Source organism: Vulpes lagopus, chromosome 2 (genome assembly GCF_018345385.1).
Source record: "Vulpes lagopus strain Blue_001 chromosome 2, ASM1834538v1, whole genome shotgun sequence".
NCBI classification, from domain to species: Eukaryota; Metazoa; Chordata; class Mammalia; order Carnivora; family Canidae; genus Vulpes; species Vulpes lagopus.
In genome coordinates this window covers 53,460,206-53,473,134 of record NC_054825.1, presented here as the reverse complement: position 1 = coordinate 53,473,134, position 12,929 = coordinate 53,460,206, and the positions used below count along the sequence as shown (strand labels likewise).

At 36.2% G+C, this 12,929-nt stretch overlaps 1 protein-coding gene across 6 annotated transcripts in view; it reads right to left on the bottom strand.

Annotated features, from left to right (window-relative positions):
• Window positions 1–12,929, bottom strand: part of HERC1 (HECT and RLD domain containing E3 ubiquitin protein ligase family member 1) — a 189,982-nt gene that overhangs the window by 89,324 nt on the left and 87,729 nt on the right. For all 6 annotated transcript variants that reach the window (XM_041739213.1, XM_041739209.1, XM_041739249.1 and 3 more), the window contains 5 exons: window positions 10,086–10,200; window positions 9,877–9,997; window positions 7,546–7,717; window positions 4,712–5,024; window positions 4,123–4,243 (listed from right to left, as the gene is read on the bottom strand). In XM_041739213.1, coding sequence (XP_041595147.1) covers window positions 4,123–4,243; window positions 4,712–5,024; window positions 7,546–7,717; window positions 9,877–9,997; window positions 10,086–10,200 — 842 coding nt within the window. The remainder of the gene's footprint in view (window positions 1–4,122; window positions 4,244–4,711; window positions 5,025–7,545; window positions 7,718–9,876; window positions 9,998–10,085; window positions 10,201–12,929) is intronic.

Sequence of the window (12,929 nt, the reverse complement as noted above, 5' to 3'; positions counted from 1 at the left end):
ACAACAGCTCCTGAAGACATCATGCAATAAATAAAACATTTCTATCACACAGTACCTTCGTCATGAGGGTTCATGGAAGAATTTTATCTCAGGCCCCAGAACCAGAACTTTCTGTGTTTCCCTTGAACAACTGGTTTGTTTCTATCTTTTAGACACTGAATCATGTAAGTCATTATTTGCTCTTCCTATTTGGTGATCCACTTTTAGCAGGACATCACATGATATGTGCTGAGGTGTATACTTCTGAGAGCTTTAATTCTCATCTTCTTTTAGCCCTAATTCACTGATCTAATTTATGTTTTTATAAATTATTTATTTTTAAATACTAAATCAAATCCTTTGAGAAATAAGGGGGAGAAGGAATAGATATTATAGTACAAAATGTTGGTATGACAACTAACAAATAGTTAAACTTAGGTTTAATTAACTTTGTTGAGGTTTTTCTGTTTACTAAAAGAAGCATATAGTATATCATGTAACACTCTTTTTTAAAAAAAGATTTTATTTATTTGAGAGAAAGAGAGAGTGTGTGTGTGAGTGAGCATGAGCAGGGTTAGGAGGAGACAGAGGGAGAAGCAGGTTCCCCGCTGAGCAGGGAGCCTGACACAGGGGCTTGATTGTAGGGCCTCATGACTCGAGCTGAAAGCAGATGCTTAACCGACTGAGCCATCCAGGTGCCCCTCACGTAACACTCTTTATAAAAGAAAGATAAAGATGGAACACTTGGGTGGCTCAGTTGGTTAAGCATTTCGTGGTTTTGGCTGAGGTCATAATCTCAGGGTCATGAGGTCGAACCCTGCATCCACCTCCACAATGAATGCAGAGTCTGCTTGATATTCCCTCCTCTTCTGGAGAAGAGGAGAAATCTGCCCCTCCTATTCTTCCCCACCCACTCATGTTTGTGCTCTCTCTCTCTCTTAAATAAAATAATCTTTAAAAAAAATAAGGAAAAAAAAAGATAAAGACTTAGTATTAACTGGTTAAATTTAGTTATTTTAAGAAAGCATTTCATCCACTCATAATTCAGGATAAATGAAATACTACTAGATATCAAGGATATGAATGGTAATCCTGAATAACCTCAAACAGAAGAATAATATATTTTAGTTGGATTAACCCAAACTGCCCCCACTGCTTGTTCCCCTTCACTTATACCAAGGTCTCTAAACTGAAGGCTTAACCCAGGTCTCCTTTCATCTGCAAAAAAATCTGCTCTGGTTCTAGACTTTCCTACCTTTCACAACACTATCTTTCTAAACATTCCATGAGGAAAGATGATCAAGAGCAAATCTTTTTCAAAAATGAGCTTACTCATCTTTTAAAAATTGTATAGAATCTAAATGAACAATTTTGGCAGTTAAATCTCAGGGGCAACACACCTCTACTGATCTTTCCGTTATGTTTTGAAAACATAATTTTTTTTAAAACATAATTTCTAAACGTTTTAAATTATATTACCAAACTTGTTCTGCACAACAACCCAGTTGAAGCCAGTACAACAAGTAGTTTTATTCCCCATTTCAAAGATAATGAGGCAAGGTCTCAGAAAAGTTAAGCTTCTTGCCCCAAATCTAAATCAACTGTAAATCTTAAACTTATTGTGACTAAGTCAGATTTCATTGTTTGTTTTCTAAAAGTATGTTGCTTTTGGGATGCCTGGGTGGTTCAGTGGTCATGATTCTGGGGTTCTGGGATTGAGTCCCTAATCAGCTCCCCACAGGGAGCCGGCTTCTCCCTCTGCCTTTATCTCCTCTGCCTCTCTCTGTGTCTCTCATGAATAAATAAATAAAATCTTTAAAAAAAAAAATAGTAATAAAAATAAGAGTATGTTGCTTTAACTACATCTATCCTCATCTTTTATCTTTTCAATAAAAATGAGTTATCAATTTTTACAGTATGCTTTGCATATTATTAAAGGTGGCACTAAACCGCTGAGCCACTGGGGCTGCCCCAAAGACCTGAATTAAAGTGTAGAAAGGACAGAATGGGCACCAAAATTTGACCAAAATAGATTAGACAGCAATTCAGTCATTTAAAAAATAATTTAGGGGCAGCCCGGGTGGCTCAGCAGTTTGTCGCCACCATTAGCCCAGGGCGTGATCCTGGAGACCCGGGATTGAGTCCCACGTCCGGCTCCATGCATGGAGCCTGCTTCTCCCTCTGCCTGTGTCTCTGCCTCTCTCTCTCTCTGTATCTCTCATGAATAAATAAATAAAATCTTTAAAAAAAAATAAAATAAACAATTTAGTGACTGCCTATAGGTGCTTGCAATACAGCAATAAATGACGCAGCAAAAATTCCTGCCCTCAAGGAGCTTATATTCTAATGTTGGACAACAGAAACTTATTGATAAACAAAAATAATAAGTGCGGGGCGGCGGTGGTGGGGGGACCAGTAAAGCAAAGTGGACAGGGAGTGAATATGAGGAAAGGAGGGCAAACTGCAAATTTAAATAGAAGAGTCAAGGCAGGCCTCATTGAAAAAGTAGCATCAGAATGAAAGTTGAAGTGAGGGAATTAGCCAGGCAGACAACAGTATTCTAGGGGGAAGAAAGGGTCAGGTAAAGATGATAAGGAGAAGTTGTGTGGTATGGTCACAAAAAGGCCAAGATGCCAGTGTTATAGAAGGAGAGTCATCAATCAAGGACAGTAGTAGAAGAGATCAGAGTGATAGTTGGGCCAGCAAACATAGAGTCTTATAGGCCCTTCTAAGTTTTGTACACTGAGAAAAAGTGAAGTCATTGGAGATTCTGAGAAGTGACATGATTTGTGTTATAAGATTACAACAGGGTGGGGAAACTAGATAATGAGACTAATCAGAATGGAAATATAAACAGAGAAATCTCAGAAACTGTAAGCCTGGGAAGTGAACTGGGAGCACAAGATACAAATGGTAATGAAGAATAAAAGGAAGAAAAACAAAACATCATGATACAATGAAACCTGCTTAAAGACACAGCTAAGCCTTCTTTAGAGGAGGAATCTTTTATGTTTTTACATAACAGCTTTCTGTTCATGTACCACTTTATACCTTTCAAAAATATTTTCAAATCCATCATCTCAATTCATAAAACAGAGAAATTTCATAGCTAAAAATGGAGCTTAGAGACGACTCAGTCCAAAAAACCAGTTTCTATTTGAACTGTCATGTGACATGACCAGTCTCACAGCTGTTCAGAAGTAGAATCAAAGCCAGATGCCAAGTCTCACATATTGCCATAAACACAACAGGCACTAATTGTAATGACTAAACAATTCTCTGGGACACAATTCTCTGGGTCCAGAGAAGTCAATTAATAAATATAGATTATTCATGTACAAGACAGAGAAACAGCCAAAATGAATAGCTATGAACTCTAAGTTCAAAGCTACTCAAATAGAAGCAATCTCTTAGACAGGTTTCACACTATAATTTACCTGTCCCACTATAGCATATTTTACTTCCTGCTTCTTAGGTAAATCATCATCTCACCTGCAGTCCAAGTCCTGGGTTTTTTGGGTAGGTAACTAAGAGCTATTGAAAGATTTCAAATAGAGCTATAAACAGACTTGTGAAATGTAGAAGATGGGCACAAAATATGAGGTTTGAGCCTTCTGCATTAGTCTAAGCAAAAGAGAAGGAGAGTTTGAAACAGAACAGTGGCAAAAGGGATAGAAAAAGGACATATTAGAAACAAATTAAGGGTAAAATTTTCAAGACTTGACTAACTGAACTGCAGGGAGTATGGGAATTTACAAATTTTCATCAAAAGATGAATCCTGGGTAGTTAAGAATATCACCTACTAATACAGGAAATACAAGACAAGAAGATTTGAGAGAAAGATGAATTTATTTTTGGATAGGTTAAAATTGGGATAACCTCACTTTCAGGTGGAATGTCCATCAAGAAGTCAGATATATGAATTTGGAGTTTAAGAAGTCAGAGTTAAAGACAGAAATCTGAGAATAATTAACATATAGATGGTAAATATCAGTGCAGTACAGCTATCTTATTTCTCTTAAAAGTTCTTTTTTAAAAAGCTCTTATATTTCTAAGACAAACATATATTACTGTAACCAAAGTCTTACGTATCTATATCCCGAAAATAAAAATCCCTCTTTACTGAATCTGGGTATACCTACCAGTGCATAACCCTCTTCATCTGATTCAGGCTGAGACAAGTCAGATTCACTCCTCGATTTGATCAGTCTATAATTTGGACTTGTGTGGACTAGCCGGCTCTCTGCAGTAAGACTTTCACTCCTGTCTCACATGCACAAAGAAAAGTTTTCCAATTTGGATGGTTAGTGAACATAAAATTGAATGGAACTAGCAGCACAGAGATAATACACACACAATGATAAGTAATCATATCTGTCAGTGGGAAATCCTGACTCTTATATAAGCACAAAACCCTTTATAGTTACATTAAATTAACTTGCATGCCACTAAATTACAGAGATGCAAATAACTTCCTGTTTGTCAACTGCTATTGTTTATATGTATGAAAAATTATGCCTCGTTTCATCAGAAATGTATATTCCAGGCTGAGTCAATATCGCTCTTTATATTACTTCATTACATTAATATGTTATTTCACCCTAGTCAATTTGTATTTCCTCCCCCATGTCTGTATTAATTTCAGAAGACCACTACAACTTTGAGAATCAAGTATTTCAGTGCATAAAGTAACAAAGTCAAGTAATATTTTAAGTTTCTAGTCAGTCCCACCTGGTCATAAGTCCACCCCCTTCAGAAGCACTTGTTGAAGGTTGCTGCAACTGTCCTTCTTCCTTTCGCTTCTGAAGCTCATCAATCACAGGACTTACTCCTAATATTAACAGGGCACACCGATGGATCACAGAGTTGCAGGCAGCAGTGTATACATCCTGACCCTCAGGAAGGTCTGTGCTGACCCTTCGCTCTTGCTGAGACTGAGGAGGTGGATCATCAGCTCGAGTCCCAGACCCTGCCCCACTGTTCATTCTATCTCGATCTCGACTACGAGCTACTTCACGGGCTGAGAGGAAACACTGAAAGATTTCTGTAACATGCAACACAAAAACAAGGTCTTAACACATGGGGAGAGAAGAGCAAAGAAAATAACAATAAAAATAGTCATAAAGTTTGGATCAAAAACTTACTGAAAGAGGGAAAAATTATTTTTAGACATTAATGCAGATAGTAACTAAGTTAAAACTATATTAAACATGTAAAATAATTAACTTCTCACAAAAATTACAACAGGAAGTACCTATGCCTTTACAGAATTTAGATTTGATTTATTCTATTTCTACTCTTATTAATGAGTTAGATCACTGCTTTCCAAAGTGTGGCCCCAGACCAGAAGCATCATTATCTGGGTACTTGTTAGAAATGCAAATTACTGGGCCTATCTCAGACCTTCTGATCAGAAACTGAAGGCATGGGGCCGGCAATCTCTGTTTTAGCAGGCCCTCCAGCTGATTTTGAGCTCCACTAAAGTTTCAAAACTACTGGGTTAGATAAAAATAATTGCATATTGGGATCCCTGGGTGACTCAGTGGTTTAGCACCTGCCTTTGGCCCAGGGCGTGATCCTGAAGTCCCGGGATCGAGTCCCACATCAGGCTCCCTGCAGGGGGCCTGCTTCTCCCTCTGCCTGTGTCTCTCCCTCTGCCTGTGTCTCTGCCTCTCTCTCTCTCTCTCTCTCTCTCTATCGCTCATAAATAAATAATCTTTAAGAAAAATAATTGCATATTTCTGAAATGTTCATGACCTCAGTATGAAAATATCAGGTTACAAAAGAAACATAAAATCTAAGTTGTATTAAAGTCTATATATATAATTCCTGACAGCTACACTTTGCTATATCTCAAACACATCTAAAAAGTACAGCCACTAATGTTCTTTGCTGAAACATAATATGGTTATACTATACAGCCAAGATTGCCTCCAGAGTCAAGTGGCATCATCAAGAATGTCTTATCTGATACCAACCTTTCCCAATTCACAAGTACAAAAAGTCACTAGGTTTTAATAAGGTTCTGATGCAGTGGTAAATACTTCACAATAGGAAAATAACTTTTTGCTCAAATTTGAAATGAAGACACTATTCTTATTGGGAATTCAAGCAGAAACGTTGGTAAATTACTAGATTCATCTGTTGATAATGAAGTACAAACTTTAAAAATGGATTTTATATGTGTATTTTATAGAATTATTATGACAATATTTTCATATGCTGTTTAAAGTCTCTTACTTCTGTAAAAATCACAGTAACAAACTTAGAGTACAAAGCTGAAAATCAGTTAAAGTAATTAAGAGAATGGTCACTAGAGTTTTGGGCAGATTTCACTCTAATTCCAGCTACTATAACCATGGCCCTAGCACATAATTTTGCCTCCTTAAACCTCAGTTTGCTCATCCTTAACATAGGTTAAGTACTAGAGTGCATCTCATTAGACTGTTGTGAGGATTATCAGCTTATCTATGAGAAGCATTTGACCCAGTGTCCAGCAGGTAATATAAGTGCTCAAAAACCATAGCTGCTTTAAGAATTACTGCTCCCTGGATGACTATTACACTTTCTTTTACTATAATTGAGGGTTATATTTTGTTACTGTGTTTTCCCCTCTGGACTTTGCTTTCCAGAATTTCTAAACTAAGTTTTAAGTTTAACTGCAAAGGTTCCCTCAGCCTAGGTTTTTAAAATATAATTATTCTCCTTCCCCATCTCCAGTCCCGTTTTTCCTCTTGTTTTTTTAATGGTTTTTGGTTTAGGACCATCTCCCTAAAAGAACACAAAGAAACTGATAGTAAAGTGTCAAACTGATTGATAGATACTGACAATCCCAATACCAAACACATAGCTAGTCATAATGTTCTAGTCTACAGAGTGAATACACATTTTAACCTGAAAGAGCCAAATCACTCAAAAGATACTAACAAGTGATTAATAGTATTGCTATTTCCTTTTAAACATCTAAATTATTATCTTTAAAAATTATCTGTTGCCTTGGAATATACAAGTATGAGAAGTATTATTCACCCAGCCAACAGTATTCTTACATATATTCTTGTTCTCTATTGACAATGGCAGTACAGTCAGTGGATGAAATTTATAATCTTTAAAGTGTAAACATACAAAAAATAACAAGGTTCTCCTAGTAAGCGCAGAAAGGATCTCTCTTCCTCACCACGCAGAGGCCGGTCAGGCCAATGGACAAATTGGCACCCTCCAAAACAAACTCTGAATGACCTTATCCAGTCACTCATGGGCATCATTTCATGCATAAGACTCAGTGGAACAATTACTGTTTCTAAAAGCCTGCTTTCAGAACTTTTCAGCACAAAACAGGCAATCCAATAGTTCGAAATGGAACTAGCAGAGTTTTAAGAACTGAAACATTAGGTGATGTAAATTTTGATTAGGTGATGTAAATTCTGATCAATATTGTACAATAATGTACAATATTAGATCCTTTTTGAAAAAACAGAGAGAAATTTTTGCCTTTCTCTTCTCCAGTTTCCCTAACAGAAAGAATGCCACAATGTGTATCTGTGAAGGAAGAAGGGTGTACTCACTGCCAGCTGTCATCACTTCATGTTCCCGTTCTTCTTCTTCATCCTCCGGCTCAGGATGCCCCTCTTCCCGGTCTCGCTCAGCCTGTTCTTCCATTTCAGCTTCTTCATCAATGGTCCGAGTAAATGAATGCTCCTGAGGGTCAACATCTGCAGAGTCCTGGTTTTCTGAGATCTAAAGAAATAATACTATACTGAATATATTTTTCAAAAACTTGGAAAACTTTATTAAAAACCTTGATTTTTATCATGGAAAATACTGCTAATATCAGTAACACATGAATTTTTACTCCAACTACCCTAAAGATACACTGGATAAATCTGAAAAGATTAGAAAGAATATACGTACACAAGATATGTAAAGAGACTACCCCTACGCCCTCCTATCTTCAGTATTTAGATTAGAATGTCATGTTATATAAGTTGACTCAAATTTATATTGCTATTCAGCTATAAATTCCTAGAGCTGCAACTTAAAGATGAGTGTAAAGCCAAGCATAAAAGGTAATTTAAGAACACAAATTTTTATACCATTCAGTCTTCCTCAAGCTGTATATGTTATTACCACTCTGTATAAATGTTTAACAATTCTAATTTAAAACAGTATTTTTTTTAACTTTTTTTTGGTGAGAATATTTAAGCTTTACTCTCTTAGCAATTTCAAATATACAAATAGTACCGGTTTTTTTCTTTACTTTGTTTTCCCCTGAAGAAACCAAAAATTAGAAATCTGATAAGGATGATATTAATTTTCTTTCCTATAGTAGTTAAGCTACCTAGCAGTCTCCTGGAGGACAGAGTCCTTGTAACAGATGTTAAGAGCGTCACAAATACTGTAATAGTATATATCATCTCCCTCACAAATTTTAGTATAAAGTACAAGTGAAATATTTTATTTAATGCATAATACAAGTTATTTTGTGATTGTGTAAGTCACTTATCCCTATAATGTGAAGTTTCAACTCTGAAACTCAACAAAATGGCAAATTAATACATTCATGGACTTTCAAAGTCACTAACAAATAGATCCACAAATATTAAATCAGTGCAGGCCAAAAGAATACTATAATTCAAATGCAGAGATAGAGTCTGGTTTTTAAAATCTAAATCTTAATGACAAGAATACAAAGCATCTAATGTATAAAGCTTTAAAGTAAGCATTTCTGAAGGCAATGTATTATCCAAGTTTATAATTACAGGATCATGTTATCAGAATTACCAAGCACTTTAGAAATCACCTATTTTTGTTGGAAGAGTAGCTTTGGAGCATTTTTTTTTTTTTAAAGAGAGATAGAACGTGCATGATAGTGCAAGCAGGGTGAGGGACAGAGAGAGAGACAGAATCTCAAGCAGGCTCCAAGCCAGTATGGAGTCCTACACAAGGGGTTCAGTCTCACAACCCTGATATCATAACCCTGACTGAGATCAGGACCTATGCTGATATCAAGAGTTAGACACTTAACTGACTGACCCATCCAGGCATCTCACTTTTGGAGCATCCTTAATAAGAGGTTTCAATCTTAAACACCAGTGGTAGACAACTCTAAGAAGGCGCTTTTCCTTATATTCAGCTAACAATGATTCTTCATTCAATTTTTTAAAAAGATTTATTTATTCATGAGAGAGAAAGAGAGAGAGAGAGAGAGGCAGAGACACAGGCAGAGGGAGAAGCAGGCTCCCTGCAGGGAGCCTGATATAGGACTTGATCCTGGGTCTCCAGGATCATGCCCTGGGCCGAAGGCAGGTGCTAAAGCGCTGAGCCACCCAGGAATCCCTCTCCATTCAATTTTTCTCCTTTGGTGTTACCTATGCCCTCTGGAACAAGAAACACTTATTTCCTCTCCTACAGGGAAGCTTTATTTTTAAGGCAGCTATCATGTGACTCCCTTTTTCATTTCCCTAGGCTAAACATTTTTGACACTTCCAGTTCTTATATAAGATGACTTTCAGACATTTCAAAAATCCAAGGTAGCTCTTGTTAATGTCCCTCATAAATTATAACACCCCAAATTAAACAGGATCATTCAAATATAGTCTGATCAGCATAAAATAAAGGAATACTTCATATGATGTGCACAGCCCAATTTGTTAGTATTTACACAGCCTATGAATATACAAACTCTCATAGCAGCCATATCGTTTGATAAATATAGGGTTAAATAGACCTGAAATCTTTTACTCACCCAATTTTTTTACCATATAAAGAAGTATGTATTCAATATTTATTGAACATCTGCAATAATCAAGGCACATTTTCCCCCCTCACATAAACCAATATGGAGCTATCTCTCACAGCTTGCAGAAAAACAGAAATTAACTGATTTCCAACTTTACCCATCTGTCTCGTGATGATGACCTGGTCTGAATAAGTTCAAGGTTCTTGCAAGCAAGTAAACGACTTCGAACTTTGTACACACAACGGTACACTTCTGATAAGCTTTTACCAGGTTGATATCTAAATAAAGAACCAAAATAGAAAAGTTACCTAATTTCTAACATCATGAGAGCAAATATTTGTCTGAGGATAGTTTTAAGTTACTTGCCGGCTTTCTCCACATGCTTGGCTAAGTAAATTTGTGTGTTTCAGAAGAGCTGCAAGAACAAATCTAGACACGGTGTCCAAGAGTGACTCATTACTTAAAGTTGCACTGTCCCAATCTGAAAACAAAAATGATGCATTGACATTTAAAAGGGTTCAGAATACAGTTCAGAGTAATTTAATAGTAAATGTAATCCAATATCTGAATGTTACCATTATCCTAAACATTGTTTAACAAATGTACCTACTAGAAACCAGACACTGTTCTGTGTGCTAGGGATATAGCAGTTAACAAAACTAAGTCCCTGATCTCAGAGAAGTTATTTTCTAGCTGCTGGTGTGGGGAGCACCAATAAATATAAACATTAATATGATAGAAAAGTGCTATACAGAAAAATAAAGCAGGGTAAAGAAAACAGGGAGTACCATACTGTGTGAGATTACTATTTTACATAGGCTGGTTTGCAAAGGTCTCGGACAAGGTACAGGTGAGCAGAGATGTAGACAAAGTCAGGGAAGGTGCCATACAGAAATAGTCTCCCCTCAGGAAAAAACTAGTGTAGAAGCCCTGAGGGTTCAAGAAGGCCACTATGAGTGGAGCAAACTGTGCATGCACAAGTGGTAGGAGACATCAAAAAGTTGGCTGGAGACCAGATCGTATAGGGCCTTTCAGGCCACTGCAAGTCCTTCAGATTTTACTCTGAGGGGAAATAGCACCATAAGAAGGCTTTGAACAGAGATACAATATGATCTGACTTGTGTTTTAAAAGGCTGACTGTAAAAAAATAAATAAATAAAAATAAATAAAATAAAAGGCTGACTGTGACTGCTGAGCGGTGAACTAGATAGGGACAGCAACAGCTGTACTGCAATAATTCAGATGAGAAATGACAGTGGCTCACACTAAAGCAGTAGCAGTAGAGGTAGTGAGAAGTGTTCAGATTCCCAATGTGTTTTAAAAGTAGAGTTGACAGGATTTGTTGATTGATCAGATGTGCCAATATGAGAGAAGTCAAAGTTGACTAGAGATGTACTTAGAATGTGGCTGGCATTTACTGACACAGGAAGAACACTTCTGGAAAACAAGGAGCTGCAATCAGGAGTATCATTTTGAGTACTGTCTGTTATATATCCTTGTGGAGATACTAATCAAGAGAGTAGACTAATGAGAGAATATATCTGGTATTTTGAAGCCATGAAGTAGATATTGTAAATACCATAATAAAATGAAATGAGGTGGTTAAGAAAACAACATTTGGACACAGATGAGTATATGGAATAGAAAACCAAAACCACAACATTAGCTGATAAGAACTTTAATTCTTTAATTCCATGCTAGCATACTAGTACTGTACTTTCAAAATGTAGTACACTCATTAGATTCCAAATGGGAGTGGGAGGTTTATTGTCTGCTAAACTCTGTTAATTTGACAGTTTTACCATGCTACTTAAAAATAAAACCAACCAAACAAAAAAACACCCATGGAAAATATCAAGCCCCAAGTTTATTAGTTCTTAATCCCTTCTTAAAACTCCTATCTCAAGAGATAAAAATCTTCCATCTCAGTTTTCTAGTCATTTCTGTATGCTTAGGGAAAAAACTAAATTTAGACTTACCTATTACCCAGGTTAAAAAAAAACAAACCTGACGATACAAACATGCCTGATTTTTTTTTAAACATGCCTGATTTTAAGAAAATCTTACAGGCCACAGAAAATCTTAAAATGATAGACTATTACATAAAAAATTTTTCCATATTAGGTTCATGAGAAATCATCTGTTCAAGGGAATGCTTGGTGTTCTGACAGCTGCTATGATTTATTTTTTTTTTAATTTTTTTTTTTATTTATGATAGTCACAGAGAGAGAGAGAGAGAGAGAGGCAGAGACATAGGCAGAGGGAGAAGCAGGCTCCATGCACCGGGAGCCCGATGTGGGATTCGATCCCGGGTCTCCAGGATCGTGCCCTGGGCCAAAGGCAAGCACCAAACCACTGCGCCACCCAGGGATCCCAGCTGCTATGATTTAAAATCAAACATGACCCATTTCAAGGAAGCTAATACTCAATTTAAAATGCAAACTACAGATCCCCCCTGCTGTGTTTCCACTTTGGTAGAGACTATATTTCTATACAATTTTAAAGTAATGGGTTCTTTTCTTCATTAAAGTTAAGGTCATTTCATATTAAGCACTACGGAATGTTTCCATTATTTAAGTATAGTCTAAAGCTACAGTATATAAGCAATTTAGCAAATGGAGCCCTACAATGAGTTTTTATTCATCTTATGTTTATATCTATTTTTTTAATATTCTAACTGCAATTAACAAGTGATTATATAAAAGAAAACCTAACTGCATGTTCTGTGCAAATTAGGCAAATATGAGAGAATATCAGAGAATACGACTTAAAAAGTATATTTTTTTCTCTTCCATTACCATACCTTTCTACTTCTGCTTGAAGTCAACACAATATAGAATGCATGAATGATACATGAATGATAAACTGGATGAAATTAAACTTTCAAAGATATCACATCACAATATTATTTTAAAGATCTGAGCAATATGTAACCTCATTTCATTTTTGTTACACAAAATAAAAGACAATAAAAGGTAAAAATGTATTTACTTTTACCATTTTTATCACAGGAGAAAGACAATTCAAATAGGGTGAAACTAAAATTATGACAAGAAAAAATACCATGGAGAAAGACAACTCGGGATATGAGAGTCTGAACAATCAAGGTCACCATTAAAAATAAAAACATGGGAACTAAAAGGAAACCAGGTTTATCTTCTGAAAATTTGTACATAAAATTAACTTTATTAATCAAATAATATCAGAAAT